At 32.9% G+C, this 23,716-nt stretch overlaps 2 protein-coding genes and 1 long non-coding RNA gene across 16 annotated transcripts; 1 reads left to right on the top strand and 2 right to left on the bottom strand.

The window, feature by feature from the left end:
* Window positions 1–10,433: 10,433 nt before the first annotated feature.
* LOC110939768 lies at window positions 10,434–14,708 on the bottom strand. 14 transcript variants are annotated; one of them, XR_002592477.2, is made up of 13 exons: window positions 14,354–14,708; window positions 14,125–14,212; window positions 13,973–14,026; window positions 13,553–13,702; window positions 13,363–13,415; window positions 13,199–13,288; window positions 12,957–13,045; window positions 12,812–12,848; window positions 12,613–12,690; window positions 11,942–12,057; window positions 11,255–11,345; window positions 11,093–11,146; window positions 10,434–10,767 (listed from the first exon to the last, which is right to left on the bottom strand). It is a non-coding gene; the product is annotated as an uncharacterized LOC110939768 (long non-coding RNA). The 14 variants fall into 14 exon arrangements; XR_002592470.2 differs by having other exon boundaries at window positions 12,613–12,848; window positions 14,354–14,707; XR_004894063.1 differs by lacking the exon at window positions 11,255–11,345 and having other exon boundaries at window positions 11,942–12,061; window positions 12,951–13,045; window positions 14,354–14,706.
* Window positions 14,709–16,825: 2,117 nt separating this feature from the next.
* On the top strand, window positions 16,826–18,125 carry LOC110938461 (F-box protein SKIP27). The gene is made up of 4 exons (XM_022180781.2): window positions 16,826–17,053; window positions 17,181–17,382; window positions 17,479–17,553; window positions 17,660–18,125. The coding sequence occupies exons 2-4, from the start codon at window positions 17,188–17,190 to the stop codon at window positions 17,858–17,860; spliced, it is 471 nt and encodes a 156-aa protein (XP_022036473.1). The 5' UTR covers window positions 16,826–17,053; window positions 17,181–17,187; the 3' UTR covers window positions 17,861–18,125.
* Window positions 18,126–21,115: 2,990 nt separating this feature from the next.
* LOC110938460 (putative F-box protein At1g67623) lies at window positions 21,116–22,966 on the bottom strand. The gene is made up of 3 exons (XM_022180780.2): window positions 22,748–22,966; window positions 21,942–22,107; window positions 21,116–21,576 (listed from the first exon to the last, which is right to left on the bottom strand). Exons 1-3 carry the CDS (start codon window positions 22,936–22,938, stop codon window positions 21,163–21,165), a joined length of 771 nt encoding a protein of 256 aa, XP_022036472.1. The 5' UTR covers window positions 22,939–22,966; the 3' UTR covers window positions 21,116–21,162.
* Window positions 22,967–23,716: the final 750 nt, after the last annotated feature.

Here is a 23,716-nt window from a genome sequence, read left to right as displayed (position 1 = left end):
AACTTACCAACTTGGAACATCAATATCTATGCTGGTCAACCATTTATATATTGTTTCCTGATTTTAATGTTTGTTTGGGTACTCTCCTACACCTATAAGTCCCGATGATGATTATTTTAATAATACAAATCCAGCTTATATGTTTAAAAGCCACAATAACGTTCATAGTTGTACTGTTGTAGCACTTTTCTATAAACGTATTAGACTTTTTAATAACGCCTCGTTTGCGATATTCTCATATAATGTGTATATGTGTGGACGCTCGGGGGGCAAAAGTGAAAGTGCACAAATTTTAACGTTATTTTACTAATTTCGTGAAAATAGCGTTAAAAGCGGCGGACGATTAATCATGCATCTTGTGGTGGCGTTGATAACCGAAAGACAAGGGGGTACATGCACTAATCGGCGTTTGTCTCAATTGTTGAGTGTTATGTGTCTTATGTCCAAGGCTTGATGCAAAACTACTATCGAGTCGGGGTCTCACTGGAAGCAACCTCTCTATTCATACGAGGTAGAGGTAAGGCTGTCTACATCTTAACATCCTTAGACCGTACCTTAGCTTTGCTATTAGTCAGATATGCCGAGGATGATAATGATGATGATGATGATGATTTGACTTTTAATATAGTTTTATATTTTAGGAAAACTCTAAAAAAAGGTTTTCTTGTTTAGAATATGCAAATTGCTTCTAATCGATTTGTGTATTATAAAGTGAATTGCAAAAAAACATCAATTGTCCATTGGTACATTGGGCACGGGCACTTATGCCTTAGACTATGTGTAGTGGTAAGTGAAACAAATGTCTTATCTTTGATATAATGCCCCATAACTCCCATTTAATCATTACCCATTTCTATTCTTTAATTTCCTATTGACACATTGAATTAGGTTTTTGATAATCAGGCGTTTTAAATGAAGCGCCCAAAACAAAAATAAAAAAAACACCCAGGGGCGGTTATAATGGCGTAGAGGGGCTTTTTTAAGGAAAAAAAAAACCCAAAAACCCCTCCGCTACACATGGTCTTATGTGGACTAAAATATAATCTTTTCTCTAAGAAAATATAAAGCAAATATGTTACACCAGCAAAAAAAAAAAAAATACAGATATGTCTACGATTTCTCATAAATCATACATACAAATATCGTCCATTTTATTTATCAACCTTGTTCACAACTTTGTTTTTTGTTACACACGTTGAGACCTCTTATGAGGTAACGTATCTTGATATGATATTACACCCACTCAAGCAACAAAGTTTTCCTCATCTAATACCAAAATGTCCAAAATTCATTCTTCGTCCAATACCAAAATGTCCAAAATTTATTGGTAGTACTATTTAAAGTAAGAAATATCTTATTAATCCAAAATCTGTCAATTTCACCGACGGTATATGATTTGATTTACAACTATATAATCTCTAATTAAAAAAGGTCTAATAGTTTTATGTAAAGAATGTAAGAAAGACTTGTGACCCACACTATATTGATTTCTAATTAAAAAATATAATTTCTAATTAAAAAAAGTCTAATAGTTTTAATTAAAGAATGTAAGAAAGACTTGTGACCCACACTATATTGAGATATTACAAACTAGGCTTGGCTATATAAGAAACTCTATCTTTTTAAGAAAACTATGCAAACCCATTGTCATCCATTGATTAGTTTTCATCTAACTTGATCAATGGCTCTCATCATTTTGGTAAGAATTAGAATTAAAAGAAATCTTATAATACACATTAATGATGCTGGAAGGGCATTTTCGGTAGAAGAAAAACACTTTTTAGCATTGGAAATGACAAAACCCACTAGTATCATCATCTCTCTCCTCTTTCTTCTAGTCAAATCTTTCAATACACTATTATCTCCCTCCTCTTTCTTCATCATGTGAAAGAGAAAAGCTTCATGGTCTTCAATGGTGATCCTTCAATGGTGATCTTCATTTGAAGATAATTTCAGCATCATGTGGTCTGAAAAAATCACAAAGACACACGCACGAGTGTGTGTGTGAGAAGAACGATGACAAGATGAATGTTTTTAGAGAGAGAAAGTTTCGATCTTCAAGTTCAGATCTACATCGTGTGAAAGAGAAAATGTTTGAAGATTGTTGTTTTAGAGAGAGAACGATGACAGGATGCAGGTTTTTAGAGAGATGAATTTTTTGTTTTAGAGAGAGGGAAACAACAATCTTCATCATGTTCATCTATAACACCAAGAACACACATACAAGTGTGTGAGAGAGAAGAAGTTTGAAGTATGTTGTTTTAGAGAGAGAACAAGACACACGCACGAGTGTGTGTGTGAGAAGAAGGTTTGAAGATCTTCTTCGTGTTCATCGGACGGTTATAGATCCGGTAAGTGTTCTTGAAATATCATTTCACACTTGATTTTGTGTTGAAATGGTTATTAATATGTTTTTGTGTGCTGAAAGTGTTTTAGTAATGGTTGTTAATATGATTTTGTATTTTAAATAAATCAAAAACTTTAGGATGAGATTTTGAACGGGTTTTTTTTGTTGGTTTGGTTGCTTGTTAGGGGCTTTTGATCTTAACAGTAGCTGTTTTTTGTTGGTTTGGGTTGCTTGTTTGGGTTTTTGATCTGAACAGTAAGTGTTTTTTTGTTTGGTTGCTTGATTCACAGACTCAGGCCCATAACATGTGTTAAGCCCCCTGTTAGAATGTTATATAACGTGTGTTGATTTACAGAAACAAACCCATAAAGATATTCAATTGACAAGCTGGATGGATGTAGGCGAAGTTAATGCGTGTTCTAGTAACGGTTAATGTTCATGTATTTTAAATAAATCCAAAACTTTAGGATGAGATTTTAAACGGGTTTTTTTGTTGGTTTGGTTGCTTGTTTTGGGCTTTTGATCTTAACAATAATTGTTTTTTTGTTGGGTTGCTTGATTTACAGAGACATACCCATAACATGTGTTAAGCACCTGTTAGAATGATATGTAACGTGTGTTAATTTACAGAAACAGATCCATAAAAGATATTCAATTGACCAGCTGGATGGATGTAGGCGACGTTAATGCGAGGAAATTGAATAAGTCACATCCTTTGGAAAAGAAGTCTTCGTTCATTTATAACATGTGTTAGTGGTTCATGCTGTAACAGAACACCATGATGTAACCCGACTTGTATTCATGTATATGAAAGTGGTTTGCAAAACACCACGATGTGCATATACTGATCGTAACACGTGTACAAGTTAATATGGAAAATATTGTTAATATTGTAACACCGTATACCTGGGATAACATTTTGGAATGTATAGCATGTGTTAAGCCTCTGTTATAATCTTTTTGTAACCTGACATGTATTCATGTATAAGCTAGTGGTTTACAAAACACCATGATGTGTATATACTGATCTAACATGTGTTACAATTTGTCTGTTCGGAACATGTAATTGCTTAACATGTGACAAGGGTAAAAATAGTCGACGGGGGCGATGAGTTTAATGGTGAGCTTAGTTAATATCGTAATCTTGTTGTAACCCCACTTGTACAATATCGTAATCTTGTTGTAACCCCACTTGTATATATATGATAACATGTAAGCATCCATTATAACCCGACTTGTATTCATGTATATGAAAGTGGTTTGCAAAACACCATGATGTGCATATACTGATCGTAACACGTGTACAAGTTAATATGGAACATACAAGTAAATATTGTAACACCGTATACCTGGGATAACATGTGTTAAGCCTCTGTTATAATCTTGGTTTAACCCAATATGGTGTCATGTATAAGCTAGTGGTTTCCAAAACACCATGATTTGTATATACATACTGTAACATGTGTAACGTGTGTTAAGCCTCTATTATAACGTGTGTTAAGACTTCCAGAATGGAGGCATAAACTCCAATAGTAACTTAATAACAACATAGTATACCTGATATAACGTGTGTTAAGCCTCTTTTATAACGTGTGTTAAGACTTCCAGAATGTGTTAAGTCCATACCGTTTTAACATCGTGTACTAGAAAAACAATAAGAGTCTCACATTACATATTACTAGTAAACGAAAATACATAGCACTAAGAAAATGATGTACTGGTAATTTTAGAATATATAGTATGAAACGGGTCATTTGTTTTGCAAATTTTGGAATGTATAACATGTGTTAAGCCTCTGTTATAATCTTTTTGTAACCTGACATGTATTCATGTATAAGCTAGTGGTTTACAAAACACCATGATGTGTATATACTGATCTAACATGTGTTACAATTTATCTGTTCGGAACATGTAATTTCTTAACATGTGACAAGGGTGAAAACAGTCGACGGGGGCGATGAGTTTAATGGTGAGCTTAGTTAATATCGTAATCTTGTTGTAACCCCACTTGTATACATATAATAACATGTAAGCATCCATTATAACCCGACTTGTATTCATGTATATGAAAGTGGTTTGCAAAACACCATGATGTGGGTGTGCGTATGCCAGGGAAGTTATAAAAATGTGTTTTCATGTCACACGTAACACGTGTTACGTTGTACATAGGTTTCATGTCACATGTAACACATGCATGTCCGAGAAGTTCAACCTATAACACGTGTTAGTTGTGTTGTGCTGTAACATAAACATGGTCATGATCCTTGAGCATCTGATCCACGTTTGACGAAACCAAACGGTCCCGAGAATTGGATCTTATTTCCCTTGAATCCATCACCGTCCTAATAACAAAAAGATAAGATAACCGTTAAGTCGTTAACCAGACATAAATATTAACACATTCATAGCCAGAAGTTCAGACTATAACACGTGTTACATTGGTTGTGCTGTAAGACAAACTTGGCTTAGCTGTGAAACAGGAGTTCAGACTATAACACATGTTACGTTGGTTGAGCTGTAAGACAAACTTGGCTTTTCGTTTTTAAAAACAGATGTGCCGATTATTAGACGTCCAAAAATAAAAAAATCGGGCATGTGTTAAACACGTCATAACTATAATAATTTAAACTGTATGGCTATGTCTAATAGGATAAAGTGTAACATGTATTAGGGTATGACGATGTTCAAAATTGCGATTAGATCCACATTGTTTGAGAATTAAGCAAACCAACAAAAAACAATTACTGTTCAGAGATCAAAAGCCCTAAACAAGCAACCAAACCAAACACAAATTTTTAACACAAAAATAAAAACCTACAAATTACATAAACATTCACCACTTTTTAGAACCATTTTAACAAAAAATCATGTTCCTCTCTAAAACAACCATTACACAAAAAACTATTAACAACTATTTTAACAAAAACATCAAGTGTGAAAATGATTTTTCAAAATAAAAAACTCAAGAGATTGTTGTTTCTCTCTCTAAAGCAGCAACTTTCTCTCTCTAAAACACTAACCGGATCTAGAACCACGCGATGAACACGATGAAGATCTTCCAACTTGCTTATATCTGTGTATTCTTGGTGTTCTTGATGAACATGATGAAGATTGTTGTTTCTCACTCTATAAATCAGCTTTCAACAAGCATGAGCACACCCGAGATGAAGATGACGACGCGAGATGAAGATGAACACACCCGAAATCAGCTTTCAACAAACAGAGATGAAGTTCATGGAGTTTTGAAAATGGGGGAAGCTAAAAGGTAAAGAAATGGAGTTTTGAAAGTACATCTAGATGTGAGGTGGGTAAAGATCGAAGTAAAGACCTTGTTTAGGAAGTTGAATGCTCCATAGTATATTAATGGTGGATCTAATATTAAAGAACTTGTTTAGGAAGATAAAGATATTTTGAAAAAAAAATTAATTTGAAATACACTAAACGAAATGGAGGATGAAGGATGAGAATGATGTGATGGGTACATTAATGATGGTGACAAATCATGTTGGTCAATAGATCTTTGGGGTGGGGTAGGCATATGTAAATTTACCATAGTGCCCTCAAAAGCAAAAAAGGAGATGAAGTTGGGTGGGACATGTGGCCAAATGTAGGCCATGTGATGTGTTTTCAAGGTTTTCTAAAAATCTAAGGTTTCTTGTAGAGCATTACCCTTACAAACTATCTCAAGTACGTACTAAGTTTATTCTATCGGGTTTTTTGAAATATCGTTTGTTTTAATTATTGTCATTAACTTTAGCTTTGATATTTGGTTTTTTTTTTTAATATAGAGTTAAGTGTCATTTCAGATCCAAATTCAAAACTATATGTAGAAGGTTATTTATCATTGAGTTTGATTTTTTTACTTGCTCATAATAGGTTTTTTTTTTAATCTAGCTCTTCAATTATAGTTTTTAAACATTGTGATATAAATTTTATTGAAAATGGATATCGTTAGGGCTGTAAACGAACCGAACGTTCAGTGAACAGTTCGTGAACCGTTTGGCGGGAAGTTCGTTTATGTTCGTTCGATTAGCTTAACGAACGAACACGAACAAAAAATTTCGTTCGATTAGCTTAGCGAACGAACACGAACACAAGTCTCGTTCGTTCGACTACGTTCGTGAACGTTTGGTAATATGTTCGGTTACGTTCGTTTATGTTTGTTTAGTTATATAAAAAAATAATAAATAATAAACCAATTATCTAAACATATTGAAAACTTGAAACCTTATTTGTTTCTTTGTTAGCTAAAATTTAGACATTCTAAAGTACAATTTTGGGGATAATTATGTGTAAGTTAGTTAAACTTGATTTATCGTTTGGTCGTGTAGTAGACTTCTTGTGTTTTGATTTATCATTTGATGGTTGTATTTATCTAGTTATATCCAATATTTAAGGATAACAATGTTTTTATTTTTTTTATTTTCAAGTTAAATGTTCGTTTGCGTTCGTTTTTATTTGCTTGTGTTCGTTTGTGTACGAGACCAGTGTTCACGAACTGTTCATGAACAACTGAGTTTCCTTAACGAACGAACACGAACATAAACTTATGTTCGGTATGAATTCGTGAACAGTTCACGGACATGTTAATTTCCTTAACGAACGAACACGAACATGGCATTGTTCGTGTTCGTTCGGTTACAGCCCTAGATATTGTGCCATTATTGTACCAAATCAAACCGAAATAGACGATGTATAGTAATTCACATTTTTTATTCAAAACAACGTCTTTTTTGTATCGTAAATTATACGAGTGTCAATAGCAGTATTAAAAAACATATTTTTATTGTAAATTATACGAGTATCGATATGTAACGAATTTAATCGATTTCGACCGAATATCACCGGTACCGATATCGGCAATATCAGAAACCGGTATTTGTTTTTATGGTTTTTTTTATTAAAGTGGCTATGAATAGTGTTGAGAATTATTTAAATATTCTTTCAAAGTTTTTTAATAAAAGATATTTATCATTTAGTTTGATTTTTATAATTTGCTCATGTTAGCTTTTTTTTTAAAAAAATCTTACTCTGCAATTATAGTTTTTAAACATTGTGATATCAGTTTTATTGAAAATGGATATGATGTCGTTATCGTACCAATTGAACCGGAACGACGATGTATAGTGCTTTATATTTTTTTTTTGTATTCAAAACAACATATTTACTTGTATAGTAAAGTATATTATATGAGTGCTGATAACAGTTTAAAAAAAAACATATTTTTTATGGTAAACTATACGAGTATCGATATGTGATGAATTTTATCGGTTTTGACCGAATAACATTGGCACCGATATCGGCAATATCAGAAACAGGTATTCGTTTTTATGGTTTTTGATTGATATAAAAGATACGTCGATATCCTTTTGAGCATATCGCGAGTTTATTATTATTATTATTATTATTATTATTATTATTATTATTATTATTATTATTATTATTATTATTATTATTATTATTATTATTATTATGGTAGAGGATCCTGTAAAAAGTGGGACTTTTGTAAGAAGTGTGAGAAATAATTTGGGAATGACAAGTGTCCTTTATCCTAATTAATTCAAAAGGGTATATTAGTAATCTGACATTTTTATCATTTAATTGATTTCCAAGAATAACTGCCAAAAAAAAACTGGCGATTAGTTTTTTTAAGGTTTGAATCGAATTTTGAATTAGGAGAAATTTAAGAAACATTATACATCTGATTGTTTTATATTCTTCATCATCTTTTAATCGCAACATCTTTTAATCATACATTGTTCATAGCGTGGTGTTTTAAACAACTGGATACATTGTTCATGGCGTGGTGTTTTAAAAATCTGGAGACATTGACTATGATTCAAGTCATGGTGTTTTATCTGGAGACATTGTTCATGGCGTGGTGTTTTAAACATCTGGAGACATTGACTATGATTCAAGTCATGGTGTTTTATCTGACTTGAATTCCAGATAAAACACCATGACTTGAATCATAGTCAATGTCTCCAGATGTTTAAAACACCACGCCATAAACAATGTCTCCAGATAAAACACCATGACTTGAATCATAGTCATGGTGTTTTAAAATTTGGGAATGTTTTGTATTGATTGTCCAGATAAAACACCATGACTTGAATCATAGTCATGGTGTTTTAAAATTTAGGAATGTTTTGTATTGAATCATAGTCATGTTTTGTATTGAACAATGTCTCCAGATAAAACACTATGATTCAAGTCATGGTGTTTTCTGGATAACAAATAAAACACCATGACTTGAATCATAATCAATTTACCCAGATGTTTTAAAACACCACGCCATGAATCTGATTACAGTTCTTTTAAACGTAAAACACCACGCCTTGAATCTTATATAAAACACAGAGGCTTTCGATTTAGATATTGATTATGAATTCCGATTTTTAAGGAAAAAGGAGTGAATGTAGGTGTTTTTGGTTGTGTAGGATACGGTTACCATATTTGAAACATTGAAAAAGACACTATTGCCCTTCAATTTTACATAAGGTCCCTCTAATTAAAACACAATTTACATTTTTATACCCTATTGATCTCAACCATTAGATCAAATATCCAATGGTTTAAAACACTTCTTACCCTTCTTACATTTTAGACACTTTTTACCATATCCCTACCCTTATTATTATTATTATTATTATTATTATTATTATTATTATTATTATTAAATCACATGCATAAAGCTTTTTAACATTTTTTTTTCAGAAAAACCTCTATGGAGTAGGAAATTTCTTAGATGAGCAGATTCAACCACCAGTTCTAGTTGTGGAGTGGTTAAACAAATACTTGTTTGGTATGTTGTTGATAGAGCCGCCACGATGGAACACAAATTCAATATTTATTCTTCAACTTTCACCACGCACACCCACCCCTTGTATCCCATTCCATGACACGTGCACAAAACCATCAAACCCACTACATCCACGTGGCCCTTGTTCTTCGAGAAGCACGCAGGATAACATTAACCAACCCACTAACCACTAATAATCTACAATAAACAATACAAGAAATAGCAAATATGATAATTGATAAGGATAATCAATTTAACTAGAGAATAGTAAAAACTACAATCGAGTCGGGTCCAAGGTTTGATACAAAACTATAATCGAACCGTATGTCTTATTAGAAGCAGTCTCTTTATTCTTACAGGGTAAAAGTAAGGCTGTCTACATTTACCCTCCTCAGACTCTATCTTAGTTTTACCATTAGTAGGATTTACCGAGTATGATTATGATGATAATGAGTAAAAATGTATAAATATTTTGTACAATGTGTGAAAAGTAACCATATGTAGGAGAAATATGTTCGAACTAAATCATTACTAGTTTAATACCCGTCTGGTGGACGGGTTACGTTGATGTATTATGTAGTAACAACATAAATAAGCCTCTAAACACAAAGAAATAAAATAGAGAGTCAGATTATGAAAAATTATATGAACAGATCTGGATATTACAAAAAGTATGGGTGGGAACAAACAAAATATAAATCTTGATGTTGGTGGAGTGGTTGGGGAAAGACTTGTTATTGCTTGTGACCCAATTTCAACTCCCACTCTCCCCATTATTTTATGCGGCATCGAGGTGAAGGGCGAATACGGGTGGCGTTGGTTCGTCTTGGATGGGAGGCGAGATTTTATCGATTATTCCATTGCGTGCCTTCGGGCGGGCGGAGGTCGGGTTTCCGCGCATCTGGGAGAGCTAAGGGGCTGGCGGTGGTCGAGTAGTCGACCTTGGCCACAGCGCCTGGTGTCACGGTGGTTGGCATGTCGTTTCTTGCCGTTCAAAAAAAAAAAAACTATGTGTACACTGAAGATTTATTTAACTGTTATGAGTAGTTAGTAGCGTAATTTAACGTCTTTGCTTAGTCATGTATAATCCGGAAATTTGTAAGGAAAAAAAACAAACAATGACGAAATAAATTCAAACATATCTTCCTATATTTGAACTACAAATGCATGAAACAAACAAAAAACCTTAAAATAAATACATTTTGCCAATTTACCCGGTTACCCAGCTGCCCATTTTGTCACCTATGTCCCTACATCCAAATTATTTTAACATGCTACAAAGTGTTACTTCTTAATCTATTGGATCATTTATATATTATAATTAAATCTCTTCAAACAAATATACATCCAATGTTCTTACATGACGCATTAAACCAAATATATTCGGTAACTACTAATGTAAGCCCCAAAATTACCACAAATTCTGATAGCTGGAGCAGAGTATATCCTAAATCTGAGCATGGTCACAATCAATCAATTCATCTTTGACACCGTATTTCGATAGTTGGAGCTTGTTACGACCCAACTTTCCCATCACCGATAGACCTGGAGACATCTTTGACACCATATTTCGATAGTTGGAGCTTGTTACGACCCAACTTTCCCATCACCGATAGACCTGGAGACGATCACATGGCGTTTTAAGAATATGATTATATAGTGATTTTGTCATATCAATAATAAGCCTTCTCTTTATTTGGCTTTCAGCTTGTTGTACAAGATTAATATTTAAGAAAATTAACATGTGGTTTAGTCCAATTTTTGCAGATCAATATCATCTGCAACATTTGACCTAAATCACAAAAGTTTTAACAAAAAGAAGAGTTCGTAGATTATAATATTAGTTTTAAGATGGATGAATAAAAAAAGACCTATTTGGTAGCTGATATTCTCATATTTGCTAGTGACTCACTCAACCTTATTATAGCTTATAATTGTCTTACCATAATTGGTATCACAGTTGATTCCCCAGTTTCATTTGCCAGCCACCTCATTTCCTACATCCAATACAAAAAGTGAGCATTTCATGGCATTTTAAAGTAAATAAAAATTGTGTAAAGTTCTAAAAAATAATAAATAAACATAGTATTTGTAATGGCAAATACTTGTATGATTCTAACATAACAATCCTGCAATGATGAGGCTGCAGAATCTGATAGGTAAGACTGACTCGTGGTTCGACAGTACTATATATAACTGCACAGAAAAATATACTCAAATTATTGTTACAATCCAACAATCCAATTATTCTTTGGTATCTTTAGGATCAATGTTTGTATTTTAAATAAAAACATTATTTGTTTTAAAAAGATCCCAAATGTGTGAAATTCTTCATTAAAATGGTTCATATTTGTATGTATATTATGCCTATAACCTGGCAAAGCAAGATTGGTTGATTTCAATGAATCTAGATTGCGTTGAGGGTTTAAGAAGAACACAAATAGCCAGGCACAAAATTCACCTATATTCAAATTACTAATTTACAAATTAACAATGGTATGATGAATGCTCACACTTACAAACCAAACACAGCTGAAGCATACATAATAGTTTTAAGCACACACAGTAGATGCAAAAATCAATGTTGAATGTGAGCATTTCATGGTATAATAGTTTCCATCTCGTTTGTGTTGAATGTGGATCCAAATAAGATGCAAAAATCAACCCATAACATGCATTATCCACAGTACAAAACATTGTACCCTGGGCACATTTCATGCTAAAATCAAGGATAACTTTGTGTAAAAGAATTATGGGACTTATAAATAACTTCCAATAATTATGTTTATTACCTTCTAAACAATAAGAATCATCCATATCATCAACGGGCGGTGGTTGAAAGTAATTATATAGTCACATCTTGAAATCTGTTGTTCACCCTATTATAGCCATAAGCACGCTCCACGTTCTGACTGACAAAAGGTAACGAAATTTCAGTTAGTTGTTTACATAACTAAACTAACAAATTGATGTAATAAAGAAAATCAGAAATTGATGATAAACTAACAAATGGATGTAATAAAGAAAATCAGAAATTGATGATAAACTTGAGATCATTCAATTTTGACGTGATGATTAGGGGTCGCAATACTTGACACGACCCAAAAACCCACTTATAACTGGTCAACATGTATCACTCACTTAGAAAAAATGGGTTAAACGGGTCGTGTTCGGGTTGGCCTGAATTCATGTGTATATGGGTTAGGGTTGAAATTTTTCAAACGAATAATAATATAGGTCGGGTTCGGGTTGCACATTGCAACCCGCCAACCCGACATGTTTGACCCCTAGTGATATCATTATGTAGTGATTGATTCATTTGACCATTGAGCATCAAGCTAGTCCTCTCTTTATGGTACAACAATGCTTTGATCATTTAACACAGTTGAAAGGACGTGTCTTTGCAACTCCTTCAAACCAGAGCCTTTTGAAACTTCTCTTACATTTTCGACAAAGCTTTTACCTTCAAACCCAGTGGATATATAATCAAAAACAGCTCTCGCCAATGTGGTCTTCCCACCACCTCCTATCCCCTTGATCCCTATCATACGAACATCATCATAATCAATTTCTAAAGATGAAACCATGTCCATTATCCGGGTTTCCATCCCTACTAATTTTCCATCGATGCTTGTATTAAAGAAATGTAGCTTTCGCGAAACCTCTTTAAAAATTTGTTGGATGAATCTTGCTTCATGGCTGTGTGTTAAAGAAGATTCAATTAGATCACTCAGAATCCCACATGAAACATGAGATGTCCTTATTAAACACAGATTATAAAGAAACAAAAGTGAAGGATACATGTACCCATTAACAGTGTTCTTCAACCTCATCCCAGCTAGGCCTGCTGCTTCATTTAGAGCATATCTCCATCTCCCAACATCCTCTTCCTTTTCCTGTTTGGCGAAATGCAAACTTTCTTAATATTATTAACAAATCAAGAAACTTTTTAGGCATTCAACTGGAGCATGAATTTCTTGAAGACAATAACATTTTGAAAGATCTAATATCTCAAGATTTGGAATTAGCTCAAGGTTAAGGTTACTCACCTTAGAACCCCTGATTTTAAGGTTACTCACATTAAAAGCATTCAATGATGCAATGGTCTGTTTAATAAAATGCTGTCATTTTCTACGTACCTGTATAATTTAATAAAAAACAAAAACCTTTTACGATTTCATCTTCAAGGGCGTCACAACTATAAAAGATTTACCTCCTCTTTGGCGAAGGTTGAGATCTGCGATAATGATATGTATCTCGGGACTCCTACAAAAGAAAGTTCAAAATAATTGGAATCAGACACTATTTCTAACTACTTAATAAATAAGAAAATATGAACCAAGTACAAGTTCAAATTTTGGGTTTGAATTATGAGAACATTATATACAGTTTTTAAGGCATACCTTAAGCCCCTCAACTGTCTAATTGTATCCAGCAAACACATAGTCCTCTGTAAGTGTCTCCTCGGCACACATCTATAAGCTCAGCTGCATAATGTGCTTGTATTCAACACATACGGTCATACTTAAAATGTGCAAACCCCAATTTAACATCTAAAAGAAAACAGCGTTACACAATCAGCATAAATCTATGAAAATAAAGAACTTGAAATCCCAAATTAAAGAAACTTTGTATCTTTATAGATCTCAACAAAAAAAATAAGTATAGATTCCACATAGTAGTTAAACAATCAAAGATTTAGGGCAAAAATCAATTTCATATGATATGGAGATAGGTGGGAACATAGATATCATAAACATATTATAGGTATATGATAATATGATCAGATCGAAAGAAGAATAAGACATGACAGAAGTACATACCAGATGAGAAGAGCAGGCAACCGTCTCTCATCGCCATCATTATCTACAAATGGGCTGATACGACAATAACGATTGGAAACTAACAAAATCAAGAAACACCTTGAATTGGATTCTAGGTTTAGTAGCAGACATGAAGCCGGAAATAACCATACCTTAGAGGATCCGGAATAGGCTCATCCAATTGAGAGGAAGGTTGGTGATTCCTCAATTTCATCATCCACTGGCATCGTTCTTTTGCATCTATACAAAACATCGAGCATTAAAAAACCCTAATTACCGAAAATTTAGGGCCCTTGAAATTTCGGGCCCAAGCTAGTGCCGGCCCTATGTTATTATCTTAAAAGAGTGATTATGTGATCAAACCAAGTATAAAATGATTACCTGGTTCTCTAGTAATGAGAATCAACGAAGGAAAACTTATTGCATAAATCCACGGTTTGTTGAGAGGTTAATTTTGGCTATCAGAGAAAGAAGAATGACCAATTTGTTTGTATTAGGGCTTGGGGTTCAGGGTTCTGGTACCTTCTAGATAGGTGACGGTGCCGTTCCGCAAGAAGATAGCCGGAGGAACTCTAAGAAACATGATTTGATTTGATTTGATTTGAGAGAGAGAAACTGACGCTAAGACATGCAGAACTGAAACAACTATAGCATATAAAGCAAAAACCGTCGGTTTATAAACCCAATTTTATAGGAACGTGGTGGAGAACATGGCAACAAATGATGCGAGATTAATAACTGGCAACCAAACTGACCATAACTGACGTAATAGCAGTTTAAAAAAAGGAGTTTAAACGGCTGAGATTTTATTTCAGCAAGATCCAACGGTGGAGATGGTTTTGAAAGGTGGTTAGACTTAATGGGTTCCATATATATATATATATATAATTTGGTTCCCATGTGAAGTGTGAAGATGGGTCATGGATCAGTCGAATGGGTTAATGTTTTATTTACGTCGGTTTAGTATTTTAGTTAAGTATTTTATTTGGTATGGTTTTTGATCTATGATATAGGCTAGTATTTTGATATGTTCATCTTAAAAGCATTCATATGGAGTCTTCGTCTTCATCTATATAAAAACATATTTTTCTTTAATTTTTGTTAATTTTTCAAACACATCTTAAATTCGGCTCTCTATCTCTAATTTTTTTCTTACTCACAAACACTTATTTTTTTATTTGTTTCACTTTTCTACACAGAGTAATTTAACCCTTTATATTTTTACTGTAAGTGTATAGAAAAGTGAAACAAATAAAAATTGTTTAGTTAAAATTATTTTGTATTTAACAACATTCGGACAATATGGTAATGGGCAACTTTTTTTATGAAATAGGATATCCAAATCTGATAGTTTTATAAGGTTTATGTAACATTATTTTAAAATAGTTTGTCTGGTTCCTTGTGTGATGGTGAGGTTGCATCACGTGACCTAGCCGACTTAGCAATCGAATATCACGTGCATGTTGTAAATTAAATATTGGTCAAGTAAACGGACACGTCAGCAACATCATCCACCCAATTTGATTCTGGTCATAGATCAAAAACTCACACAGGTCGCAGCCCTCCAACGGCTAGTTTTCTACTTCTAAAATCAACCATTCAACCTCCATGAGCCACTTGCATAAAACACTTCGTCAAAGTTTTCATTAATTAATTATATATTTAACATCTTTTAAAAGTTCCAAACTAGTTAAATCTATCTCATTGCGTATTTACGACAATTCCTAGAGTTTCTAGAATAAATACATCACAATCTACCTTTTGCAGAATTTGAACTCATAACTTTTTGATTGCGAGACCGACAATTTAACCAGCAGGGTATCCTCTTGAAAGACATCTAGGGCTACAAACGACCCAAACGTTCAGTGGGAAGTTCTTTTGTGTTTGTTTGTTTATAAAAATGAACGAACACAAATAAGAAATTTTTTCGTTTTGTTAAATGAACAAACATGAACAGAAGCCGCGTTCGTTCATTTGTGTTTGTGAACGTTCGGTAACGTATTCATTTGTGTTCGATAGTTTATCAGTGTTTTTAGTTTTTATATTTTATTTAGAAACTTCAAATTCCGACAAAAAAAAATATTTAATAAGTATCAGTGTATTATATATTATGTTCATAAGCGTTTGTTTGTTTAATAAGTATCAGTGTATTATATATTATGTTCATAAGTGTGTGTTTGTTTGTTTCATTTTTGTTCATGAACACTAATTTGTGAGCATTTGTGCTCATCAACGTTCGTTTTTGTTCGTTACCTAAAATTAACAAACAAACATGAACACAAACAAGTTCATTTTCTGAACAAACGAACACGAAAAAATATCATTCGGTACATGTTCATAGACAGTTCTTAAACACATATCGTTTCATTTGCAGCCCTCAAAAGTTTTAGTTCCTCTCTTTTGTTAGCTAATTAAATCTAGATTTTTCATATATCATAAACCATACTTAAATTGTCACATATAAACTACTAATTGTGGGTGTGTGTTAGGGGACTAGGGGTGGTTCACTAGTGATAGAATTTATCACTCACAAGCACCAATCAAGTTTTGTCATGTCATTGACCATTTTTCCATCACTCACAACCATTTTTACTAGGGGTGGTCATCACTCACCACCACACCCAACAATTTTCCCCCAACCAACAAATACCCTCACAAACCAAAATCATAACGCGTTAAAAAAATAACGGAATCTGATTTTTTCCACAAAATAACGCGTTGAGTTTTGATGCGGCGGTGGGAATCCACGCGTGATAAACTTTGCGTTATAAAAACAACGGGACCGCCCCGTCAAGCCTTAAAGTTAACTCTTGAACAAAAACACCTACAAAATCGGAAACTTCGAGTCCTTTCCACCATATTTAGGAGGAAGTTGAATTGAAGTGGACCCTATCCCTTAACAACACATAATAAAAAAAAATAAAAAAATAAAAACCAGTTTCTCTGTCTATCTATATAAACTAACTTCAATTTAGCTTCCACATACAAGATCTACTCTTGTTTCCTTCTCAACAACAGCCGTTATTTCAATACCACTTTACACCCACCAAGAAATCAGCCCTTATTTCCACTTCAAAAAAGGTATTTAATTTCATCTTCTTTTGGTCAATCTATGGGTTATTCTTATTTTGGTATATTTCATCTGGGTTTTGATTCTTTTGTTAGATTATTTATATATCTATCTATCTATATATGATGGTTATGTCAGGAACACAATGGCACTTAAGCAAAATCTAGAGTTTGGGTTAGTGAAACGTACAAGTTCATTTGGTAGAAAGAGGATTTTGATTTTGAATCATATGGATTTTGATTCGGTTGATGTTAGTTATGTTACTACACCTAGAAAGAAGCAGTTTGTTGAAAATTGTTGTGAAAAATCTTTGCTTGAAGCTCTTCCTCAAGAAATATTGGTAAGTTCTGTTTTTTTTTTTCAATATTTTTTTATATTTTTTTGAATTATTTTGTATGTGTAGTTTTGTTGATTTTGATCATTTGTATATTTACAGATTAAGATATTGTGTGGAGTGGAACATGATGATTTGAAGAGGTTGTTTCATGTATCTAAACCAATAAGAGAAGCTGTAAGTTGTTTACTTTTTTATTAAAAAAATATACTCTATAATTAATAAAAACAAAAAATAACATAACAAAAATGTTAATAGTATTTATTTTGATGTAAAAATGCAGGTTGTGATTGCAAAGAAATGGTATTTTGAATATAGCACACCAAAAAAGATCCCAGCTTTTAGATGTTCATTAAACATGGAGGAGTTCCCATCAAGCGATTTCAATTTCGACGAAATCAAAACTCCGAATGCTCCAAAACAAATGCGAATTCATCGTCCTCGTGGCGGTATATGTGTGTCCTTGTTTTCCTTGTCCCCATGAGCCAAAAACCAAGAAGAACACTAAAAGATTTTGGGTATATTCTTGATACCCTTTACAACAAGGTTGATGAGTTAGTTATTGAGTTGTAGATAGGTTTTGGTTTGGGTATAATTATGATTTAGTAAATGGAGTGTTATAGGTAGGTGATGTTATGGGTTGTACATTAATCTTCAATTTTTTTCATTGAAGATGTGTGGCTTGCTTTAGGTGGTTGTATAATTAGTGTAAAAAGGGATAGGGATATACTAGTATAAGTTTTGTTGAATGGTTCTTGTTGATTTAGTAAAAGGTTTTTTGGTTTTTGGATTAAAGATTGCCATTGGCCCATTGCAAAGTGTAGTTTATTACAAATTTTTATGCACATTGTGCAAGGGGTTTTCATATGTTTTTGGAGGGAAAAGCTATTGAATGAGGAGAGAAAAGAGGACAAGGTAGTGGGTGTTGATTGAACATAAGTTTTAGTGTGGTCAAAAAGAGAAAAAAAAAATGCTTTAATTATCTTAAAATTGTTTAATTTGTATATTTTTTTATAACTTAGAATTGGATAGTTTATAACAAGAACAATTTCATATGTCCAACCTAAAATTTACTTGATATCATATAGAAGTCATAAAATAAAATATACTATTATTTTAAATATTTATATCTTTCCAATTAACTTGCTTAATATAAAATGTATACTAATTTTTAAGGTTATGATATTTAAATAGTTTTTTCTTCTTTCTCTTAAATAAACATCATCGGATCCTTATCGTTAAATGTTAATGTGTTATCAGTTATGGATCTACGGTTTACGTTACGAGAGTTTGAAGTTTATAAGCGAGAAACGAAATGTATGATTGACACTTTGACATTATAAATTGTATTTAATAAAATAAGTAATTATGAAATTTTAATTATTTTGAACATGTATACATGATGTTAGACTTTTCAGTTGAGTTAAAAAAAAAAAACATTTTAAAATAAGTTAGGCAATAGCAATTCACCCACCACCATTTTTTTACAAGATATGTGATTATTTTAATTAATCGTGATATGAATTTACATCGAGATAGATGGTAAACGGGCAACAAGTTGTGTCGCTACCATTGTTTTTTTTTTCAATGTTCAACAAAATGAAATTCTGGCTACTTGGGTAACTAATGGTAAAAGGCGACCTCATACGCTCGCGACCGCAAACAACGTTGGTTGGCCCAAGCCCATCATCTCCAGTTTCGAGGAAAACCCACCGTCCGAAGACCTAATACGATAAAACCTGGTGAAAATTTAATTCAAACTTAAGATCTATTGTCTCAAACCCAAATCTTCATTTCCTCTCCGATGAGAATTAAGCTATAACTCATAGCTCATTACCACCCACTACTATTGTATTTGTTTTATTACTATTAGTGATGACAAAGGTGACGTGGACGACTAGTGCTACTAACCGGTTTGTGCATCATGAATAGGGCTGTTCACGAGCCGAGCCGAACTGAGAGGACCTTTGTTCGTGCTTGGCCCGTTTACAAACTGAACCGAGCGGAGCGGCTCATTTAAAACCGAGCATCAAATCAAGCGAACATTTTTCGAGCAGTAAAAATTCCGAACGAGCGTCGAGCGAAGTTCGAGCGACTTGGACAATCGTGTCACCCATTTTAAATTTGCTGAGAGAGATAGTGACAATCTTGGTTCTCAAGTTGTTATGTCTTTAAAAACATGCACATTTCATGGCATAATATTTTTCTTATGAATAACAATGTTGTGGCTGACGAGTCGATGATCATATTGCACGGACAATTACGTTGAGAGAAGGAGACGATCGACTTAGGGTAACGACATGAAACATTGAGGCAGACTGTCGTTTATTGGTTTAGGGTTTAACTTTTAGTTTTGATTTTAATTTTTTATTGGCGTTGTTGGGCTAGTACGTATATGTATAGTTGTAAATTTGTATATAGTTGACCAAAAGCTAATAGATTGGTACATATAAAACTATAAATTTAATTTACATTTAAGTATATAGGTGTATGTGTCTATATATGTATAATTTATATTTGTGTATATATATGTGTATATACATGTTTATAGATGTATGTGTACATGTATATGTATATATATACTAATTAAAATAATAATTCGAGCCGAACCGAGCCGAGCGGACCTTTGCTCATGCTTGGCTCGTTTATAAACCGAACCGAGCAGAGCGGCTCGTTTACAACCGAGCATCAAATCGAACGAACATTTTTCGAGCAATTTCCGAACGAGCGTCGAGCGAACGACGAGCGGCGAGCGATTTGAACGGCCCTAACCATGAACATTGTTGTATCCCATTTGAATGGTTTCAAAACATTGTTGATGATAGACTGATAAATTTAACTAAGAAGATATTTTTATGTTTAGTGGTTTAGGATGAAAGAAGAACTCTAAAGTTAAACTTATTAGATGAGAGCAATCTTAGGACGCACTTGTAAAGTTTTCACTCGGATTAAAAAAAAACAAAAATGTAAGAACATATTCAAAAATGGAGAAACATTGGCTAGTGTAAGGGTTTGGATGCACTTGTAAAGTTTTCACTCGGATAAAAAAAAAAAAAAACAAAAATGTAAGAACATATTCAAAAATGGAGAAACATTGGCTAGTGTAAGGGTTTAGATGTTACAAATGATATCAGAGTTACTCTTGTGACGTTAAAAATTGTGGGATACTCTCATCCTTCGGTTACAAGAGCACTTTATGTATTATAATTTTCAACCGGTTAGAAGTTCCATTAGAAATCCCAATGTAATCCTGCAAATCTTTTTTGTGTATGATTCTTATATATAATATGTATGCATAGTTCATTCTCTTTGATATAACATTAAAAAAAAATAACAAATAAATTGTTTCTTTTCAATTTTTTATTCAAGAGAGAGTTGAGGGACTAAATTACTTGGTGCTGAAGGGATTGAAGGTATGTTCTTTTAGGGGGCTTGGATTTTGTTTTTATGTTTTTTTTTTTTTTTGTTTGAACGGTGACTTTCTTTTTGAGTGAGCTAATGTCACACCGTCTAAACGGCGGCCCTAGCCAAGATCTGCTTAGACTACGTTGTCTTAATCGGGCCTTAGATGTTTTTATTGTTATTTTTATTTCTCTGTTTTGTTGTAATAGCTATATTTAATCCTTAATTTCCCATTAGATCATCTATATAAATTAATTCTCTCTTTATCAACAGAGATTATTGAATAGAGAAAAGATTGAAACAAATATTGTATTAAGATAATAAACTTATATACTTAATATAATAACTTCAGTTACATTCTTGATATTTAATGTTGACTATATTTTAAACAATAACATTCATGATTCTACAAAAATAAACAAGCTCCCGATACCATAAACATGTAGGACAACTTGAAATTTCCATATCTTCATCTAAACTCCAACCCCTCTTTTCAAAATGAATGACGTGATCTCGTTCTTGGCATTTTGTGTTGACTTTTTCTAGAGCAATCCGGTTGTTGATCCACATTTGACTTAATATCGTGTCAATTTTCTCTCTGCACTCTCGCACATTCCAATGCCTTGATCTTGAACAATTCATGGAATTCAAAAGATTTAATCCTTGTTGACTAGATTGATCCCCACCTAAAAGAAGAATCATTCCGTACACATATGTCGCCTCTGGATGTCCCTTCTCAACCGCCCTTTTCAAAAACTCTAGCCCAAAGTTGACATTAACTTGCTTGAAATACTCGATCTGTAAAAAAGAAAAAATTTCATTGTAGCTAGTTAAAATTTTGAATGATGATAATCAAACAAATAGTGTTATATTAGAATGGGCTTGATCCCAAAGTGAACTGTGAATTGGGCCTAAGCCATTGGGCTAGTAATTCAAGTCAGCTCTTGCCTAAAATGATTTCGTTTTATAAACTTTTTTTAAAGTAATTTGGTTCAAGATTAGGCAATGAATGAACCATACTATCGAATAGAATGTTTTTAGTATCGATCATAGGTTGAGATCCAAACTTCCGACCCCGATCTTAGTCTCGGTCGAATTGTGGATTTATTTGCCATCTTTCACGGTTTACATTTAGTTTTACACAATTATAAAACTATTCTTACCATTCCTTGTCTAAATAGTGACTCGGGGTTTCCTTTTATGAAACAATGACTTAAGAAATAATACTCTCTTTGACTTAATGGAGACCACTCAGTTACTGGAAATTTGTCGAGTGAAATATGTTGAAAGATATAGTCATCTTTTGTAGATTCGAGAAATTCCTTGCAACTGCATAATAACAAAAGTATTTGATTAAAATAAACACAAGCATAAAGCTAAAACTTAAACATGAAATATATATCTATTTATCTTACAAGCAACTGAAAATAGATATATAAAATATTTTGTTTAGTATTAAAAAATAAAAACAAGTATAATAACAAAAGGTGTGTTTGGCATTTTTTTTGTTTGTTTGCACGTATACAACAACATAAGAAATTGGGAAAAATAAAACCGAAAATAAGTGAAAGAAAAACAATGTTCAGAAAATCAAGAAAATATTTACGTGATTTCCTATATAATATATCTTTAAAATTTTAAAAAAATTGTTTAAAACAGAAAAAGTTTCTTTTCAGACACAAAGATGATCATTTATTTAAGAAGAAACTATAACATTACATGTGATTTTCTATATAATATATCTTTAAACTTTTAAAAATAAAATTCTCACAGACATGTATGACAAGAAGCAAAAAAAATCACTTCTTTCATTGTTTATGTGTTCAAGACTCCGGTAAATATAAAACTTGTTTTAATACACATTTGATTTTCAACCGGTTTATAAAGTTTTTTTTATAAAGAAATTAGTACCTCAAAACTCAATGAATAAAAAATTATATTAGATTATGAGATTACATAGGAGACTAACCTTAATTTGGCGCTAAAAAGACCCGTTAACGAAGATGATGCAACTCGGGCAAGAACGTCAATCAAAAGATCCTTAGGAAGTGATCCGATGGTCCTTGTTGATTGGTGAACGAGTGTACAAACTCGTTTTTCTTCATGTTTACAAACACTCAAGCTATTGGTGATTTTTCTTGATTTTTTTGGAATACCCATTGTTATTAGAAATTTGAGTTGATTTCAAGAAAACAAATAGAATACGTGCATGTAAATATGGCCTATGTGCTTATATATAGGGGAGTATTGGGTAAAAGAAAAAAAATGTTACTTGCGGAGAAAGTTTGAATATTTGAATTAGAAACCCTAAAAGAAATAAGAGTACCATGTATTACTTTTACTATTTCAGAAAAAAGTAAGCTTTCTGTTTTAATAAAGGGAATTAATTTAAAATTTAATTCTAGAGCGATCCAAAACACTTGTAATCAATCAAGTAACATATTCTTACCATATATAATAAAGTTATCTTCGCTTCTCACGATTAATGAGTTTTTAGGGGATACGGTGTGGCTTCATACGGTGTCGGTAAACTTGGTTTACCGAAATGGCAAACCATTGCCAACCAAAGTTTACCGATCAGATTTGGTTTCATGCGGTGAAGCTTTAACGATGCGGGAAAGGAGAAAGGAAAGAGAGAGGGGGGTATGGGGTGGGGTCCATTCCAATCTCAACCAATCACACCTTTTTCCTTTTTTTTAAAAAAAATAGTTTACCACTTCACCAAGTGTTTAAACCATTGCCAACATTTTTCACCAAAGTTTAAACACTTTTGCCTAATTGACATGGCGCGCTTTCATTGGTCGGTTTTTTGGTTTGCCACTTTAAAGTGTTTAATCACTCCTTATACCCTTATATATTTAAACTGTAACTTGTAGATGTATAATAATTATCACAAGTAATTTATGATATCAGTGTAAATCTACGGGTACTTTTGAAT

The sequence above is a fragment of the Helianthus annuus genome, chromosome 5 (genome assembly GCF_002127325.2).
Source record: "Helianthus annuus cultivar XRQ/B chromosome 5, HanXRQr2.0-SUNRISE, whole genome shotgun sequence".
Lineage (NCBI taxonomy): Eukaryota > Viridiplantae > Streptophyta > Magnoliopsida > Asterales > Asteraceae > Helianthus > Helianthus annuus.
This window is presented reverse-complemented; position numbering and strand designations above follow the sequence as displayed.